Genomic DNA, 20,798 nt, shown 5'->3' on the forward strand with positions numbered 1-20,798 from the left:
TTTTTTCCTTTGCAACAAATAGTGCTTCTCTGAGCATGCTTATACATTTCTCCTGGCATCCATATACAAGAGTTTCTTTAGGTATATACCTGAGAGTAGGATTGTTCACTTTAACAAGATAATGCCAAATGTTTCCTAAAGTAATTGACAGTCACTTAATTATCACCTAAAGTGATTATCAATTGAGAATCTCACATTCTGGGTATCTGAGAGTACCTGTTGATAAACGTTTTTGTCAACATTCTTATTAAAGCTCTTAATTTTTACTAATCAAATGGGTGTAAAATGGTATTTTATGTGGTTTTAGCTTATAAATGTCAAGACTGAGGATTCAACTTTCGTTTTTCTTTTTATTGAAATGCCTCTTTATGACTGTGGTCCATTGTTTCATTGATTTCTTTGTCTTGCTCTTACGAGTTTAACAGTTCTTTATGTATTAGATACTGATCCTTTCTCTGTTATATATATCATCAATAGCTTTCTGTAGCTTAGTGGTTTGTATATTCAATTTCTTTAAAGGGTCAATAAGCAGAAATTTTTGATGCTAATATAATAAAATTTATCAGTCTTTTCATTTGTGGTTAATACTTTCAATATTTTATCTAAATTGAGCTCTCCTTCCCTACCTTGGGATTATAAAGAACCACTTTTGTGTTTTCTTCTAAAGTTTGAATTTTTGCCTTTCAAATTAAAGTCTTTAATTCCATGAGAGTTGATTTATGTGTGGTATAGGATCGAGATTTTACTTTCTTCATGAGCAGTCAATTACCCTAGCTCCATTTATGCAGCAGTCTCTCCCCAGTGATCTGCAGTACAGTCCCTCAGGATTTGCTTCCTCTTCATAAGGGTCTGTATGTATTCCTGGACTATGCATTCTGCTTTTCAACTGTACTGTCATTTGCCAGTTTGTCTTTGTTTAATTTCATTCTGTCTTAATTACTGTTGTTTCATTTTATATCTTGATGTCTGAGCAGGTTGTCTTGTTTTGAGTCCTTGAGCATTTTAACTGTTTTGATTTTTGCTTTTCTATGTAAAGTTTAGCATGAACGTATTAAGTGTTATAAAAGAATACTTTGGGGATTTGGGTTGGAAATGCATTGACTATTAATGTGGATTTTAGAGAGGATTGACATTTCTTATAGTATTGTCTTCTTATTTATGAACATGATGTCTTTACGTTTGTTTATGGCTTTCTTAAAGTTTTGTGATTGTTTTCCATGCAGAAATTACAAAGCTTTTGTTAGGTTTATTCCTAGTTACTGATTGCTTTTTGCTATTATGAATTGTGTCTGTGGGGAAAATTCTCTTTTGTCCTTTTTACTGGAAAATAGAAATGCAGTTGCGATTTTCATGTTGATAAAAATATTGTTACCTTGCCAAACTCATGAATTGTTTTTTCCTTAAAATTTTTTTAACCTTTAATCTCTTTCTCTTAACTTATAAAGTTGGCTAGGACCTGCATACAGTGTTGAGTAGAAGTATTGATCGTGACATGTTTGTCTCATTTTGATTCTAAAGGGAATATTTTAACAGTTCTTCATTAAGGACTGTTTATTATAGGCTTTGGTAAGGGTAGATATCTTTTATTCTTTCTATTCTTATTTTGCTAAGGGTTTTTTTTTTTTTAATCACAAATATTGCTTCATGAAAAGCTCTTTCTGCATCTTTGACCTGATCATACGTCAGTCCTTTTTGCTTACATCTGTTAATGTGGTGAAAAGCCGTTCTAGGTTTTCTGACCCAACTTTGCTTTTCTGAGATGAGCCAATTTTTTTTTTTTTAACATTTTAGTTCAGAGTAGGCCTAGGAGTGGAAAGAGGGGTGGTAGTGAGAGGAGTGGAAGTGATGAAGCAAGGAAGAAGCTGGAAAGGATGGTCATTTCAGTACTAATACAGTGACTGATTATTTTGGAGCCTGTATATTCTTAGGAGGATGTGTACTTAAATGAGTAGATCTTGATTTGATCTTTTCCAAAATTGGCCATGGGGAAAATGGTATTTTCTTTATATATAGAGTTGTAATTTTTTATTTTGCCTGTATTATCACTCTTATTTATAATTCCTTTAAAATTTAATCATAAGTGTAAATTTTATAATGGATTTTGGATATATGAAGTAGATTAAATAAACTACACTAAAAATTCATATCTTTTCTTTAAAACAAACATTTATTTTTAAAGAATTTGAGTTTTTGCAACTACAAAATAGGTTATGTATTTGTTTTGCAGAATGTACTTAAGCCTGTAGAATCTTTAGGTTGGCATGATCACAGTGCCTGTTGCCCACAAATGCATTTTACGGTATGTTTATTGCTGTGTGTTTAGGTCTTAGAGAAATCCCGTTGTAGGAAGTCCAGTCATCAGGACTTGGTGATGACAGCAGCCAGGAGATCAGTAAGAAGGTTCTGGACAACATTCCCAAAGCCTAGTGATCATCTTTATGAAGCTACTGCCTCAGGCTTTCCAGTTATGCTGCTGTGGTTTATTCTTTAAGGAATCGTTGTAATTTTACAGAGGATGTTAATGGGAAAGTAACATTGGGTTGCCCAAAAAGTTTGTTCAAGTTTTTCCATACGATGTTACAGGAAAACTTGAATGAACTTTTTGGCCAACCCAATGTTTACTTTATAGAAAGTTACAGTTACACAGAGGAATATTATAACTGTTACTACTTGTATAGTTTCCTGAAAAATAATTTTCCCACTCATTCCCTGCCTCCCTTCCCCTCTCCCTCTCATGTGACTCTGGGCAAGCTACTTCACCCTTTAAAGCTTCAACAAGGAAAAGAGGCTAATAATTTTAATCTGATTAGATTGTTAGTCTTCAGTGAAATAAATCATGGACAGTGTGTCTCAGACACATTAAGTGCTTATGAAATGGCAGCCGAGTAGATCATTTTTGAAGACAGTGTCTAACTTTATCGTATGCATTTTTACAGTGTCTGATCTAGGAGTTCAAAAGTGACAGTGATCCTCTTAAAAATAAGTAAGACCTTGATAGAAAAATGAGAAAGGACTAGTTTTACAAATACAGAGTAAAAAGAGTCAGCATTATTTAGTAGTTCAATAAAAACACTGAAAGAAGGCACCGTATTGCATGTGTATGTGCAGAAACACCATAGTGCACACCTTCTACTTTTTAAACAATGAGGTTCCTGTCCAGGATGCATGGTTCTGATGGCATTATAGATTGAGTCGTATCTTCGTAAAGCAATTTGGCGTTAGGTATCAAGACCTCTACATATCATAAAAAAATTTTAACTTACATCAACAAAGATTTGTGTGGGGTATAGCCAGGATAATTCTTCAGATTGTCCTCTGCAGAGAGCGGCCACATCTGGTATGTCAGGCACAGCACAGAAACGTCACTCTTGGGATCACGGGTGGGTTTAGGGATCAGGGTCTTCTCGCCACAGTGGAGCAGCGGCAGCCTGGTGTATAAACACACAGCAGCCCCGGTGGCACATCTGGACCCAAGTGCTCAGGCTCCACAGCCACACTAGTGTATGCAGCAGTGCCTTTTTCTTTAAGAGGTTAAACTCTTCTCTGTCTAGTCTATGTGGGCTGAAAAGGTTGTATCTTAGTTTAGTGTGGAACGACTTCATCACGATTTATTAAAGTTTTCTTTTTTCATTGCCCTGTGATGATTATACATTCCTCACATGGAATGTTCTCTTTGTACCTTCTACCTTTTCCTTCTTGTCCAGATTGTATTCATTTTCCACAATCTGCTTCAGCTACCAGAGCTCTATAGCTTCATAAAATCTTTCCTAATACCTGATTTCCAGGCTCTACTCTGAGCTGGAATTCCGTGATTGCCGCAGCACTCTGTGTAGCTATTTCTCATGGTACTCGTTTTCACCTTAAATGTTTTAATTGCTATGCTAAGACTAGACATTTTTAGAGTGCACAGTCTTTTTCATCATAGTATCTCCTGCTGCTACTGCTGCTAAGTCGCTTCAGTCATGGCCGACTCTGTGCGACCCCATGGACTGCAGCCTACCAAGCTCCTCCATCCATGGGATTTTCCCAGCAAGGGTACTGGAGTGGGGTGCCATTGCCTTCTCCGATATTATCTCCTAGGGTATCTCTTTTAGTGGTATATACATAAACAGACTTTGTGATAAATATTTGGTGTTGGGTTTTTTCTTTTTTCAACATGTATATACAGTTGGACCTATTCTAATTTCTGATCTCTTCCCCTCACTGTATATCTATCCCAGGGCCAGAACATTTTAATTACTGATGAGTAGGATGGATCCATTTCATCTGTTCTTCTGTCTCTCAAAAAATTTTTATAGACTTGCAGGTTTCCTTTTTCTCAAATAGACACAGAATACCTTGTCTAGTTCTCAGATTTAAAACATATCAGATATTTGTTGGAATTATGTAATAATGTACTTTTGTAATATTGTCTGATCTGTGAGTATAATCAGTAGGCCCTTTATTTCAAGTGGTCTTTTCTAAGGGAGCTTTTTAAATTGCTCTGTGTATGTTCAGGGGAACTTAAAAAAAATCAAATTCAGTTAGGTTTTATCATATACCCAAGTGGAGGAGAACTGCAACCTAAGTGGAAAAGGTTGGACTTTTCCATGGGATTATTTTAACACCATTTATTAATGCAGTTAGATATATGTACCATCATTTGAAATACTGCAAAGCTGTAAATGTGGCTGACAATGCTCTGAAGTCATAACTCTTCTATTTTATGTTTTGTTGGAGGCCAAGAAATTTTAACACTTATTTGAAGAACCTCTAGGTTTATAGATATAAGATGCTGGATTGTCTAATTTACATATTATCTAATATTCACTACTTATGACTTGATGTTTGATTTCAAAGGGTGAAAACAATTACAGATGTTTTGTTATTTCTTGATTTATTAAGAATTAAACAGAATCAATAGCGCTTTTCCTCCATGATGTTATGTAAGTGCCACTGGTCTTCCTTCTGTGGTTTATGCAAGTGGCCAGCCAAGCCGCTTGTTTTATTTCTGGGTGGCTGCAATGGGTCTTAAGGAAGGAGTTTTCCTTTGGCAGGAAAAGCAAAAATTGTTTATTCATTCCATTTGTAGTAGCATTGATCCACAAGGAGCTTGTGAGGAAAACCAGAGTGGTTAGGCTTTGAACATAAGTAGCTCCCATTCATCTCCTATCTGATCGAGGAAAATATAACAACAGATTAAGGATTAGTAGTATAGCAGCAATTAGAAAGTACAAAGTTCTGAAGCAGAAGTTGCAAACTGATGGTTCATCAACCAAATACAGCCCTCAGACTCTTTATTTTGGCCTACTGAATGTTTCCAAACTTACTCAATTACTTCATAACATCTCAAAATGGTTTTATATGAGTACCTAGTAGTGGATCACCTGACCTGTTTTAGCCTGACCTGTTAGTAACTGTGGCACTATATAGAGGAAGCCCCAGCCAGCACTTCCAACATGATCTCAGCATCTCACTTTGCACCACCTGTTCTGGAGGCTCTTGAATACAGAAGTAATAGTAGGTCTGATGCTGTTAATGCAGCTCAGCCTTCAACAGTGAGTAAATAGGAGGTAGAATAGAAAGCATGAAGATTTTAGGTAGTAAGAGTTTTAGTTGAAAAGGGATATATGAGAAAGAATTGCAGAGAAATCCAAGGTTTTTAACTGAGCAACTGTAAGGATAGAAGTGTCATTAAATCATTGGAGAGACTACGGCTAGGTCAGGCATGGGGAGTGAGATGAGAAGTTCAGGTTTGAACATGTTAAGTTTGAGCTATCTGTTAAAACATCCTAGTGGAAATGCTGGGTGGGCAATGCTATGAAAGTGCAGAGATGGAGAAAAGTGTCTGGACTGGATAAATAAATTTGAGCAAGTTTTAGATTTTGCTAAATTTATATTCAGAAAGTTATGAGATAGGATGAGGTCAAAAGGAGAGTGGAGGAATTGCATCTGGGTCCTGGGACATTTCAGGGATTTCAGAGGAGTTCAGCATAGGAGATGAAGAGGGAGCATCCAGTGAGGTGGGACAGAAAGGAAAGGAGGTGTGGTGTCCTGAAGGACAAGTGTCTAGACCTGTTTTCACCTCCTAAAGCGGAGCACGAGACATGGCCTCTTCAGACAAGTGATTTCTTGGGGAAGTGTTAACAAGAAACAGAAGTTGGAGAACTGGGGCAAGTGAAACAGAAAAGGAAAGTCAATCTAAGGGAGTGTTATTGACCTGGTCACTTCCGTGAGCATTTGGGCTTTATCTTGAAGAAGTCCCCTGAGAAGATATGAATAGTACGCCTGTTGGTGGGAGGAAGAGGGTGTTTGTCTACCAGACTTCATCTCCCCAATGGCCAGTGATTGCCCAGGCTCTTGGTATTAACACCTTCATACTTCCAGGTTCATTATGACTCAGGATGGTCTAAGAGTTCCTGTAGGCGTCTCTTCTTGCAAAGCCTCTGAGTAGGAAGTGAGCCCCACCAGTGCAGGAAGCAGCTAAGGGGAGGCGCCTCAGCTGGAGTGAAAGCGAGAGGCGGGGCATGAGGGTGTCCTGTACAAACCACCATTAAGTGCTTGCAATTTAGTTCCACCTGTTATGAAGCTTTCAAGATGGTGGCTGACCACAGTTTTTACATTAGACTTACAACAGAAGGGTTAATTGAATAATGTTCATTAGTTCAGCAACTACCAATTTTAGATTGTCCTCACCTTCAGCCAGCACCCTTCAACAGTCTGAGGCATTTTCCTGGTAGAGTGACCCAGACTTTCTTCCCCCAGGGATCAGTGTCTGTGGTTACTTTATCCTTTCTGGGCTGTGGTTGCTATAGCTGTCCATTTGCAGTTGTCAGGGGGCAGGGCCGCCTTAGTCCCATCCCATGGGGTCTCTGTCTGGTGCCCCTTGTGTAGAAGCTGCCATAACTCCTCATGGTTAGGGGTCAGTTTACAGGACCCTCCCCCATTATTCTCCTGTTGGGTATTGCTTCAGAATTCTTCCTGCATCTCCTGACAGAAGTGCCTTCCCTTTTCCCCTAGAATCAGAACTTTTAATTCAGTGGACCCTAAGGTTGCCAATCTACTGTTCATCTTTTGGTTCCTATAGATGTTTTTTTTTTTTTTTTTTACTCTATCAGAGATAGCACCACATTTCCACCTTGGGAAGAGTGTGTCAGATCACATACCACTTGGAAAACTGTGTGCGATTCCCTCAACATGTTACCGGTCTTTTATACATAGAAAGTTTTGTTATATTGGTTAATCTCAGACTCTTGGGTTATACTAGATAAATAGGGAAAGGAATCTTCTCATAAAAGTTATTAGTTACATTAGTCAAATGTTTCCCCTCATTCTGTGTAGTTGTTCTTAGTTACAAAGTTAAACTCATTCTGCAAACTTTATTTCACCTAAAATTATTTAATAAGGCTTTGAAATAGTAAAACCAGTACTCGAGAGGACTTTGTGGTTCAGTGAGTTTTGTCAGATGTGCTTCTGGCATTATTGTCATGGAATATAAGGATCTTAGTATTTGTAGTAAAACTGATTTTCTAATACATTGAAACTGAACTGAAACTGTGATAAGAATATAAAAACATGCCTCTTTTGATAATTTTACAAGAATAAAGAGGAATTGCTAGTTTTTTCTCTTGTCATCTGAATAAAGAATTTATTTTTTTTCTCTTGTTACCTCTTGCTTCATAAGCTATGATGAGAACTGAGTACTTGGTACACCTGTTTGTCTTTGAATATCTTGATGGTGACAACTAGGGTATATCACTTACTAATATTTCTCAGGGTTTAAGATAACGCCTTAGTAAGTCCTCCATAAATAGTTGTTGAGTTAACCCAAGAGGGGAAAAATATGGCTTATGCCTGTGATATATGATAGCATTGATGAACTTTGTGGTTAAAGTTAGTTTTAATAAAATTAAACTTTGTTTTAAATTATAATAATGTTTTAGACTGTCTTCCTTTTTCCTTTCTTTAAACAGATAAGAGGGACACGAACAGAATCACCAGCACTGGCTGAAGGTAAATATGTTTTTGGGGGAAATGATTATTCAAATACATGTGAAAAGTTATGGTTTAAATGAAAAATGATATCTGCTAAACATAATTTAAGGAAAAGGTTCTGTGCATATTATTGAACTGCTAAAAATGTCTGTAGGAAATACCCTATATTGTTTAGTTTCTGGCTTAGAATGGGAAGTAATGTAGATTAATTGGAACTCTTTTTTTACAGCTTCCTTTCAATAGGAGAGGTATGTGTTTTTCCTTGAATTCCTTTCTAAGTCATTTTAGCTATCACCAGTATAGTTGAGTAGGAAAACTCTAAGCCATAGTTCTAGTAGTTAGAAATAAGATGTATGTGTATATTTTGAAGCTAGCTAGAAGGAAAGACATTTTTACATATTTTCTTAAATAAGAATTCTACCTGTAATGGATTTTGGTCCTTCTATAAAACTAAATGTAGAGAATGTAACAGCAACAGTAAATAGTCACTGTTAAAGGGCCCTTAGTATCTTACTATTTACAGTCCTTGATTGTTTTAATTATAACAAGTTAATAGGTATTTGAAAATTAATTTTTCTATAGGTAAACTTTGTGTTGTCTAAGTTAAAATGATCAGCTTAAAGTCCCTTTCTGTGTTTTTTCTAATTGTAAGCAGGTATTTATATTTCAAAACTTGCCTGTCATTTTATTAAAATGGATATGATTATGACAGTTATTGGAGAAGGCAATGGCACCCCACTCCAGTACTCTTGCCTGGAAAATTCCATGGATGGAGGAGCCTGGTAGGCTGCAGTCCATGGGGTCACTAAGAGTCGGAAACGACTGAGCGACTTCACTTTCACTTTTCACTTTCATGCATTGGAGAAGGAAATGGCAACCCACTCCAGTGTTCTTGCTTGGAGAATCCCAGGGAGCCTGGTGGGCTGCCATTTATGGGGTTGCACAGCGTCGGACATGACTGAAGTAACTTAGCAGCAGCAGCAGCACGACAGTTATGGTCATTCTTTGGAATTGTAATCACATCACCTACACTCTCTGTTATAGGGCAGGAGTTACCCCTCTTTTATTTTGTTGTTGCTTCATGAATTCTAATAATGATCCATGATTTTATGAAGTAAAATGCATAGAATTAAAAAAGAAACCAGTTACTATTGAAATACAGTTAACAAATATTAAAAATACAGATTTTTGATCATTATATGTGTTTCTCACATTAGAGAATAAGCTTTAGTGACAATTGTGTTAAGTACTGTAATTTTAAATAATGATGAATTTGCAGTAATTGTAATATGAAAATACTTGTGATTTTTATCAATGACATATTCAATAGATATTTCTAATCCTACTGTGGCTGTTACCTGTAATCCTATAAGGAATTGCTAAATTTCACATAAAGGTTAGTCAGAAGTTTCACATCCAGGTTCACAGATCACTGAATTCTCTCTCTGAACCTCAGATAAAGAACTCCTATTACTGAAAAATCCATTAGACCTTTCTTTGTCCATCACGTTTGAGTAAGTGTTGTTTTTTATGTCTGTATAACTAATCTTAAAGAAGTAGAGTTACACATCCATTCCTTAAGCAATATCCTAACAGAAATAGCTTTGAAAAAACTTATGTTTGCTAATCAGTAATCACAGAAATAGCAACATAGTCTGTAGAAAAGGGAGTAGATGAGTTAAACCTTGGAGAGATCCTGCCTGCAAAGAACTCACATTCTAGTTCAAGGAATATGAAATAAACGTAAAAAATAACGTATCAGTTTGAGATGCTTAAAGTTTAACACAAGAAATGTCATAATTGTCATAGGGAGGATGTGAATAGTAAGTGCTCTGATGCTTGTGTTGTGGAAGCACAAAAAAAGGTCAAGACTTGTAAAATGTCACCAAGTGTCTTCCAGTTGCTTGCTTTGAGTAGAACATTTGTGGGGTGTATTTTTTTTTGTTTTTTGGTTGTGGTCCTTTGATTCTGTCTGTCATTGTAATCTGACTCTGATACCATATTGTAAAGATGTTCTTAAAAGCTGCACTGTCAAGCAGCACAGGGATTGTTTGGTTAGTTTGGTTCTAGGAGGCGGGTGAAAACTGGGACCAAGGAGAAGTTAACAAGTTTCAGCTTCATGGAAGTTTTGTGTGGTAGTTGAGAGTGGGGTTCATGTCAGATTGTGTGTCATTTGATTATTGTCTGAAGTTTCTAAAAAAGTTTTTAAAAATTGACTCAAGTCTAGAAAGGTGTCATTTGAAAACAGAATGACTTCCTCTTTGGATGTACTCATGCAGAGTAAAGTATTTAAGCAGAGACTCAATTACAACTTGGCGTAAATAGATGTTGTAGAATACATTCTTACTAAGGTTAGATGGTCAACCTTGAGTCTTCCATTTTAGTGCATGTCTTAGTTTAGGCTGCTTTAACAAAGGGCCACCAACTAGGTTCATAAACAACAGAAATTTATTTTTCACTGCTTTGGAAGCTTAAAATCAGTCCAAGGCCAGTGTGGATGGTCCCTTCCTGGTCTAAGATTTTCTTATTTGTTGATGATTGGATATTAAGCCTTTCTGTCTGGTATCTTTCACTCCTCATGGTGACTGTTAACATTATGGAGAAACCACAGGGATGTCCCTGGCGGTCCAATGGTTAGGAAGAGTGCTTCAAGTGCAGCGGAGCAAAAATTTGATCCCTGGTGGGGGAATTAAGACCCCATGTGCTGCATGGTGCAGCCAAAAAACAGAAGAAACCACAGTCCCCTCCCCCCGCCAAAAAAATGGAATTCTTGCTTCAGAGAATATTTTTTAATTCAAATTATGAGGGAAAGTGGACAAAATTTTTTTTTTTAATTAAAAAATTTTTTTTTTTTAGCTGTGCTTTGTGGCATTCAAGATCTTAGTTCCCCAACCAGGAATTGAACCTGTGCCCCCTGCAGTGGCAGCATTGAGTCTTAACCACTGGACCACCAGAGAAGTCCCTGAAGGACAGTTTTTAAGAGCCTCTTAACCACTGCAGTCATAATATAGTAACTAGAAATTCTTATTTGTGTATATCAAATACTGGCAGATTTCTTTGAGCTTGGAGGTCTCCTGTTTTCTCCCTCTCCTTCCTGCTCTGTAATCTCTGAGGGAAAAGAATGATGGTGGGTTCGTATTTCCTCCTTTTCACCACCTTGAGACCTCCTTACCTGGGAGTGAGGCTCGAGTTCCTTTCCCTTTCTGCTGTAGTTCGGTGGCTGGGAGAGAAATCAGGGGCTCTCACTCTTGGAGAATGAGGCAGAATGGGTATATGTAGTGGACGAGAACGTCTCTGTAGCCCTTAACCTCCCTGCCAAGATACGTTAAAAGGTGATTTTTCTGAGGATAAATGTTAGGTTTTAGGATCAACATTTTAAGAATTTTGGCTCTCACTGCAGTAATGCATAAGAACATGAGAAATAACAATGCATATTTGTTCAGTGGTGATAAAGAGTGTTGTGGGAAAATATCATTGCTGTCTAGACCAGCTTTAACGTGCTAGCAGTAAACCTTTGCCTGTTAGCCTTGCGCTTAATTGAGTTTCTCAGCTTTTGTGGATTTAATTCAACTTATAGTTGAATTATTCCTTTGTAGGTAGCACATTCCATAAGCTTACCGCCCACTTTGTAAAGTTGCAGTTTGTTTCATCTGACCTAAGGCTGCACCTTTCACGGATGCCCTTGGTGTAGATATGTTCTACTTTGATGAACAAGCTTTTTTCACTTGAATTTTAATGCATTCATTCATTAATTGTTTATTGAGTAGTGACTATATAATAGAATGTTTGCCAGAGGCTAGAGTTTATTTAGGAAATTAAAAGCTTAAAAAGAATGACATGACTCTACTAGCCATTGAGGGACTAGAGAATTTCCTAAACCTTTAAAGTTTCCCAATCCTATGGCCCTGTGCCTTCCCAGAGATAACCGGTATCCTAATTGTGTTTATCATTCCCTTGCATTTCAATATATGTATTTTTACCACACACAGGTATTGATATATATAATTTTTTCATGATTTCAAAATAGTGGTATGTTTTAAGAAAGTGATTTCAGAATACTGTTTTTGTTCAGTGGTCATAGTCTTTAAAGAGAAACCTTCATAATAAATCCTTATAAAACAGGTAATTTTGAGTTCCAGAATTTTTTTTTTAACGTTTCCATCATATACTATCTTATACACTCCTAAGTCACTTACCTTAGAAATTTGTACTAGCCCTTGTCATATCCTGTGTCTGTCCCTGAATGCAGGACACTTGAGCAGGAAGCATTTCTTTGCTTTCTTTTAAATTTGCGACTCAGGCAGCTAATTTGCATAGTGGTTTAATTTTTAATGGCTGGTGTATGGAAGAGTACCCGTAATCTCTGAATCAGATTCAAAGATGCCAGGACAATCTGAGGTAATACTATTTTATCATGGTTCACTTTCAGTTAAGGAGCAATATTGGTCTCCTAATTTATTGTACTTATTGCGCATAACCAGGCATCCTAGTTAGTCCTTTACTTAAAATAGCTTAACTAAGATTATTCATTTTTAAATGCTAAATTTAAGTGTATCCACTAGATGTCAGCATTAGGAAAGGTGTATCGTACCATGTGTAGAATCATAGCCAGAAGAAATGTGAGAGGTCCAGTCTGAGTAGTAAACTGGCTCATGTAAAGTCATGTATTTTGTGATAGAGTCAGAACTAGAAATCAAAATCCCCCAATTTTCATTCCATTCTTTATGTCACATTTCTTTAAGGCCAGAAACTTAACTCTATGTAATTGCTGGACTAATAAAATATATTGATCTTGACATGTGCTTGTGAGATTTTAGTACTACTATAATGATACCGTAGCTGGGCACCCAGAAACACCTAAGATCCTGCTTCTTGGTCTTTATATTTTTCAGTGTTGTAAGGAGAATCAGTGTCACCTTACTGGGAGCTACACTACCTGGTGATGCTAGATTAATAGTATTGGTAAGGTTAAGAATTAAGGTATTCTCTTTGAGTTCCTCTATATAAGTCAGATTTCAACCAGGAAGGCAGAAACCTTGCTAAGTATTTTAAAACAGGAAATTTAATATATGGATTTATTTACACAAGTGTTGGGAGCCCAAGCAAAACGATGCTGGGGTCTGTGTTTTTATGTACAACACTTCTGTCACCAGTTCTGGACTGTTTTCCAACACCACCTCTGACACCAAATGTGTGGTGTTTCTCCCTCACACCCACCAATTCCTCAACTCTCCAGACACCATCTGGGTGTCCTGCACTTCATTTTGATTCTGACATTAATTGTGTGAAGTGAGTATACACCTCACAGGTTAAGGGCTCCGTGCCTTGAGACTGTCCCCCACTCCAGATGCCAGGCACAAGTCCTTGGCCTCCTCTACCTCTCACCAATCCCCATGAATCAAGGCTTCCCATACCCCCCTCCTCACATTTAGTGATCTGCTTTGATCAATGACTCATAGAACTCAGGGGAACACTTTACTTGTTTCAGTTTATTATGAAGGATTTTATAAAGGATACAAATGAACACCCCAGGTGAAGAGGTGCATAAGGTGAGAGGTCTGGAAGTATCCTGAGCACAAACGTTTCTGTCCCTGTGGAGCTGGGCTGTCCCACTCTTCCAATGGGTAGCTGCATTTACCAGCCTGGAAGCTTCATTACGCTAGCCTGACTGATGATAAGTCATTGACCATTGATCAAACTCAATTCTTTTTTTACAATTAAAAAATGTTTAATGCCACCCATGACCCTTTACAGAGAATAGAGAATATATTCATTGCAAAGAATAAAATTCCTTAACCTAACATCCAAGGCTCTCTCTGATTCAACATCAACCCGGACTTCAGTAGAGCAGAGTGGCTAAGGGCATGTGGAGGTAGGCCGCCCCCGGCCTGAATGCCACGAGGTCAGGAGATGGGGCTGAAAGTTGCAGCTCTCTGGTCTTGCCTTGGTCTTCGTGGCAACCAGTCCCCATCTTGAAGCTAACTAGAGGCTTGCCAAGAGTCAGCTACGAAAACAAAAGAGGCTCCTGCCACCCTGGAAAGTCAGGGTATTTAGGAGCTCTGTGTAAGGAACTGGTGATAAAGACCAAGTATATATGTGTTATATCACATGAAGTAACTTAGATATTAATGGTACCTACAGGAAGTAGCCATCACTTCTAAAGCAAAAGGCAAGAGGTGGATTAGGAAGAATTTAGATGCTTGAAGGAGGAAGACTGGATGCTTAGACCGCTGAAGGGGGCGGCCAGGCCTTTCCCTGCTGCCAGGAGTGCCACAGAAATTAGAACTTGGAACCACAGCTGCCTTTTGCTCACAGGAATTGCTAACAGAACTTGAAAAACAGAAAGAAGGACCTTCCTTCTCCCCACCTTCCAGTTTTTTTTTTCATGGCTCCCCCAGACAGAATATACTGAGCATTCAGCTGACAAAGCAGTCTAAGACGTGACCTTTACAGCTACCTAGTCCCAACATCACAAAGCAGATTATAGAAAGATTGGCATGGGGAGTGAGAAATAGGTGAATAACCATCACAGTCTACCTCTGACTCCTCAGCACTTGCTTATTATCTGTGTTGCATTAAGGACGACAGTAACAGCAGTTTCATGCTTCCTCTCTGAATTTTTGTTCTTGGATAGCTCATGCTCTAAGGGTTCAGGTGGGAGGGGGAAAGGTTCTATGAATCTAGAGTCACAGAGAGAATGAGGAGTCTCCTTATTTTCCAAGTTTAGTGGAACCAGACATGGGGAGAGACTTGCAGTCCTGGGAGCTCAGGTTCTGCTTAGCACATTTACCACAAAAAAGATCAGAAAACAGCAAGGTCAGGAGCAGAAGGAAAGTCTTGGTTGTACCATGTAATGAGCAGGTATTTGTCACTGTCATTGTCATTGTGTCAGAATGATTCTGTGGAGCAGCTTCTCTTATTGGCAGGAAGGCGGGGAGGACGGGAGAAGTAGGAGCAGGAACGTAAGTGTGTGATGTACATTTGCAGTGCCATCAGGAGAGCAGACAGTAACGTCCTGTTAATTATTGCAGATGCTTTATTGGCAGACTTGCTTGAGTTGGTTATTTCTCTCCATTATACTGTTGCTCAGAGAAGGCAATGGCAACCTCCCATGGACGGAGGAGCCTGGTGGGCTGCAGTCCATGGGGTCGCTAGGGGTCGGGCATGACTGGGCGGCTTCACTTTCAATTTTCATTTTCATGCATTGGAGAAGGGAATGGCAACCCACTCCAGTGTTCTTGCCTGGAGAGTCCCAGGAACAGGGACTGCTGCCTCTGGAGTCGCACAGAGTTGGACACGACTGAAGCGACTTAGCAGCAGCATACTGTTGTTCACCTATTGGGGGTTTTCAGCTTCTTACATAAAACTAGTGTGTTTAATATCATTAACTGCTGTGTTCCTAGTGTGAATTGCAGCTATATCAGAAGCTAAGAAGGAATTGTGGTTATACCTCTCCTTTAAACCACTGTGTACCTAACTGATCCTTTAAATTAAAGAAATACCATTGGACTCACCTGTTTACAGTCATTAAGTTAATTCATTAGATATTTATTGAATATGAACCCTGTCTTATATTGGCTATTTCCTTTGGCTTTCCTCATAGCTCAGTTGGTAAATCATCTGCCTGCAATGCAGGAGACCCGGATTCAATTCCTGGGTCAGGAAGATCCCCTGGAGAAGGAAATGGCAACCCACTCCAGTATTCTTGCCTGGAGAATCCCATGGATAGAGGAGCCTGGCAGGCTGCAGTCCACAGGATCACAAGAGTCGGACTTAGCGACTAAACCACTACCACACTGAATGTACATTTGGCGAATAATTAATATTCAGCTAAGTGCAAAAGTGAACATCATTATGGGGAAGATCCTCTAGAGAAGGGAGTGGTTTCCCACTCCAGTGTTCTTGCCTGGAGAATTCCATGGACAGAGGAGCCTGGCGAGCTCCATGGTGTTGCAAAGAGTCGGACATGACTGGGCGGCTGACACTTTCACTTTTCAATATTCACCTAAGGCCAAAGCTGAAAATCATTGTAGAATAAACTTCTGAGATAGATGAATAAATCTGAAAATTTATCAGAATTATTATAATGTTATTAATTGTAATAGATTTAAAAGTTTGACCTGTTGAAAATTTTTTATTCTTGTACTATTGCCAGCTGCTAGCTTACTCCTGGAGTCACTTCTGCTGTTCATTTGCAATATTAAATTGGCATTTGCTTTCAAATGGTGGTGATGTTGCAGTCTAGAAGCATGTCTACAAACAGAACTTCGTGCAATGTTTGAAGAAGATGGTGCCTGAAAATATTTCAGAAGCAAGCATGCCAAGTGAGATTGTTGATATCACTTGAATTATTTTCAAGTTTCCACTATTTTAGCCTGTACTTGCTGCTTTGTGTAATCTCTTGAGAAATGTTTATCCTTAAACCTTAGACCTAGAAATATTGCACTGTAGTTATGTAATGGCTTTCAAGATAGCAAAGCCCTATGAGTTTCTACCTGCCTTTCTCTTTTTCCACTCACCAGATTGCAACATTTTCTGTGTAGTAGATTGATCGGAAGGCTTTTTTCAGTGTGTGTCATTTCTGTAATTACTCTCTTAGATAGAGTACGTGAATTTGGTTATTTCTTCAACAGGCTCCAGCAGGTGGAAGTTATTAGTATTTTTTTTTGTGTGTGTGTGAAGGTGTTAATTATCTTCGGAGTACAATATTGATACTTTTTACAGTAAGGCAGACTTTTAAACATATAATAACTTGTAATAACGTGAATATAGTCACAAAGCAATTCCAGACTCTCTTTTATCTCTGGTAGTTTGTCTTTGGAAGGAGAATTATTAAAGGGATTTATTATTTTTTGCTTGTACAAGCTACAGTTTGTTACATTACATTGTGTAATAGTTTCTGAATACACAGCTGAAGAGTGTGAACAAAATGTAAGCTTGTGACTTGAGTCATTCCTGCCCTTCATGGATGTACCATTGTTACTGAACATGGTGTCATATTTTTCATTGCTGATTTTCCATCCAGTTAATACTGCTTCAGAGTCATGGTACAGGTTATATGAGAATCAGAAATTTCTTGATAGACAAGTAAAGCAGAAGCATAGCTGAATTCCATACCCACCGTTTTGTTGATTTTAAAGATTTTCAGAGGTCTTAATAGCTGTAAGATCGAGAAATAGAGTAATATTAAGTAAAATTTTATATGCAACAGAATATAGTTCAGGAACATTGTATGATAATATGTAATCCTAGGCAAAAGAAGACCTTTTTGCCTAGATTTCCGAGCTTGGGTAAATAGAAGAAATTTGTCCTTAACACTAAAAATGGTAGTCTCTAGTGATCATTTTGACAAATTTTTTTTCACATTTATGCATTTTTAGTCACCATAAATTAAAATAAATGGGATGATATTAAAGCATTCTTATGAAATCGATTGTTTTTAAAGCATTCTTATGAAATCGATTGTTTTTAAGTTTTGTTAGAAGGAATGAACTATTTTTTTCAGTATCTCCTTTTTCTCTTAACACTTCATATTTCTTTGTGTTCTTTATTCATTTATTGAGTTGGTAATGGATATTGGCTTGATTTTGGAATTTGTCCTCATAAAATTTTGAGGGGGCACAATCAACACTCTGATTTTAATTTTTTATCAGAAGATGTGAAGAATTCCCAAATAGGACTTTCTTTGGAGGCTATATCGTCTAAAGGAAATTAACATTTAAACCCATACCTTAAAGCTTATTACTGTTTAATGTCATGAGTGAAGTTCAGGTTTATAAAGATCAGAATTCTGATATTGGCCAGTGTCCTTTATTTGTATTTTGGAGCCATATTTATGGCTGTGGGTGGATATTAGTCTCTTTGTAAGTTATCTTGGCAAACTGTAATTTTCTTGATGTTCATAGTATTTGAGAAGGGAGTAAGCTTTTCCTAAATTCTCAGGTCTTTTTTTTTTTTTTCAACTCAAGAGTTTTCAGTGTTTATTTTGGTATTTGTTTTCTCCCCTTTGGAATACTCCTATAATTTTACAGACGAATTTTAATTTCTTGCCCGCCACCCACCAAAACCACTGCACTGCGTCATTGTTGCTCACAGCTCTCTGGTTGCAGAGAGCAGGGGTACTCTTTGTAGCAGCTGCGGTGGCCTCTCTTGTTGTGGAGCACAGGCTCTAGGCACGGCCTTCGGTAGTTGTGGCTCCCGGACTTAGATGCTTCTCAGCACGTGGGATCTGCCCAGATCTGGAGTTGAACCCATGTCCCTTGCCTTGGCAGGTGGATTCTCATCCACTGTACCACTGGGGAAGTTCTTTGTGTATTTTTAATCATGTAGTTATTCAACAAATATTTATTACTACCTGCAACATCCCAGGCTTTATTCTAGATATGGGGGATAGAGTAGTATACAAAGCAAAACTGCTGTCTCCTTAGAGTTCACCTTGCAGTTGAAGACAGAATAAACAGATATTCAAAGGAATGATTATGTATTAGATGGTGATAACCATCAATTTGGGAAGGGGACAGAGAGGGGAAAGAGAGAAGAGGTATGATGAACAGATTGGTGAAGGAAGCACTCTCTGAGGTGGTCTAATTGAAGCGACGACCGCAGGAAGTGCAGTAGCTTCTCACTTAAAGAAAGGTCTGTGGGCAGAGCATCCCAGGCCAGGGCAGAGCAAGTTCAGAGACTCCAAGGAGAGAGAAGTCTTGCTGTGTTAGAGAAACTGCAGCAGGCTGCTGTGGAGAGTGATGAGAGGTGAGGCTGGAGTGAGTCAGGGAAAAATCATGTCAGGTTTTGTACGACCTGGTAAGGAGTTTGGATTTTATTCTGTGTAGGAGTTAAGCCGTTGCATGTTTTTGAGTGGAGTAGAGATGTCCATTTGTATTTTTGAAAGATTGCTTACCTCAGAGATTGTAGCAGGAGGCAAAGGTAGAAGCAGTTAGGAGGCTTTTAAAGGCATCCTGGCAGAGGGTGGTGGTGGCAAGAAGCAGGCTGCTGAGCAGTGAAGGAAGTGAGACGGGGCATCCTTTAAGCTAATGGTAAAAGTGTATTAAGGAGGGAGTGTCGGTTATGTCAGATGCTCCTGACAGGTGAAATTAGGTGTGGACTTGAGAGCTGATCATTGGAGTCAGCAGTGGGTGTTACTTGATGACCTTGCCAGAGCAATTTTGGTGGTACAGGATTGGGCAAAAGGTTGGAGTGGACTTAACAGAGGAATAAAAGACACTGAGTGCAGGCAGCTCTTCCTAAGGGATTTTCCTGCACAGAGAAGCTGGGGATAGAGTGGGAGCTGGGGCGGGAAAGAGTATCCGGATGAGTGTTTGCTTTGTATTAAGATGGGAGAAATAGCTGCATGTATGCCAAAGAGGAGCATATAGAAGAAGAATAGCCGTAAAGCAAGAAGGAAACTCAGGTGAATGTATTACCCTAAATGTCACATGGAGAAAATGTTTCAGGAAGGAGCAAATAATAAATTGGGTCAAAGGCTATTAAGAGGTCCAGTGAGTTGAGCTGTGAGAATTGGCCTTTGGATTTTACCAGATCCAGGTCTCAGTGAGCTTAACAGAGGACCAGCTTTCTTGTAGTAGTAGTGGGTGTAAAAGCCAGACTGGAATGAGCTGAGAGAATGAAAGGTAGAAAAATAGGAAGACATAGTTACAGACAGCTCGTTTGACAGGTTGCTGTAGGGAGGATGGGCAGGATGATGAGATTGTAGAGAGGATGCGAAGGCTTGTTTTCATATAGAGAGGAGAAGAGGCCCCCGAGGGAAGGCTGTCTGTCAGGAACAGGTCCAGAGGTAAAGCAAGTGATTGTTAATGAAATAAGGGGGTAGAAAGGACAGTGGGTGTTTCCTTTTCTTGTTTTTTTTTTTTTTTTTGTGGGGTAAAAATATAAGGAGGTCATTTGTTCACATGAGGATGGGATATCCATTGGTTGAGGTTTGAGGCACTCTTTGTTAAAAGCCTGTGGAATAGTCAGCTGGTAGAGGTGAGGAGAGGAGAGTAGGATTGCTCAGCTAACCTGAGAGCGCGCTTCATGTCCATGGTCATACGTTTATTACAGTGGCTCTTACCTGGGGGCAGTTTGCCCCTTGGGGAATAGTTGATGCTATCTGGAGACCTTGGTGGTGGTCACAGCTGGGTGTTGGGGTGATCCCAGGTGTCTAGTGGATAGCAGCCTGGGATGCTGCTAAACGTCCTGCAATGTAGGGAACAGTCCTCAAACAGAGAATTACGTGGTTCAGATGGTAATAGTGTCGAGTTTAAGAAACTGTGATTTATAGGGAATCTTGTCAGTATGTTTGAGTTTTCCTTCCTTCTTCCCCCACCAAGGAGTATTTATTAAATTTATAAACTGGATGTGAACAAAACTGATAGTAACCAGAGTCATTCAGAATATGTTAGGTGTGCTGAAGGAGAGAGTTGGCAGTGTGATAGAAGATACCTGGGCAGCGGTGCAGCTACTGTTGGTAAAGGTTGGGGACGAAAGCCTCTCTGAAGAGGGGGCGTTTGAGATGAGGCTGAAGGGCGAGGGTCTTCCCCACCAGCTCAGCAGTGAAGAATCCGCGTGCAGTACAGTAGCTGTGGGAGAGAGTTAGATCCCTGGGTCAAGAAGATCCTGGGAGGAGGGCATGGCGACCCACTCCAGTATTCTTGCCTGGAGAATTCCATGGACAGAGGAGCCTGGCAGGCTACAGTCCATAGGGCTGCAAAGAATTGGACATGACTGAAGCGAGTAAGCACTCACACACGCTGAGGGATGAACAGAAGCCAGGGGTGGGAAAAACCCTTGAAAGTAGCATTCTAGCCAGAGGAGACAGCATTATAAGA

General features: G+C 39.0%; 1 protein-coding gene across 18 annotated transcripts in view; it reads left to right on the forward strand.

The window, feature by feature from the left end:
* Positions 1-20,798, forward strand: part of CYRIB (CYFIP related Rac1 interactor B) — a 142,822-nt gene that overhangs the window by 87,678 nt on the left and 34,346 nt on the right. For 13 of the 18 annotated variants that reach the window (XM_040261759.1, XM_040261777.1, XM_040261762.1 and 10 more), the window contains one exon: positions 7,953-7,992. In XM_040261759.1, coding sequence (XP_040117693.1) covers positions 7,953-7,992 — 40 coding nt within the window. Of the gene's footprint in view, positions 1-7,952; positions 7,993-8,203; positions 8,223-20,798 lie in introns of all 18 variants that reach the window. The other 5 variants (XM_040261771.1, XM_040261769.1, XM_040261775.1 and 2 more) reach the window with 1 other exon arrangement.

This window comes from Oryx dammah, unplaced genomic scaffold (assembly GCF_014754425.2).
Source record: "Oryx dammah isolate SB20612 unplaced genomic scaffold, SCBI_Odam_1.1 HiC_scaffold_19, whole genome shotgun sequence".
Taxonomy (NCBI): domain Eukaryota; kingdom Metazoa; phylum Chordata; class Mammalia; order Artiodactyla; family Bovidae; genus Oryx; species Oryx dammah.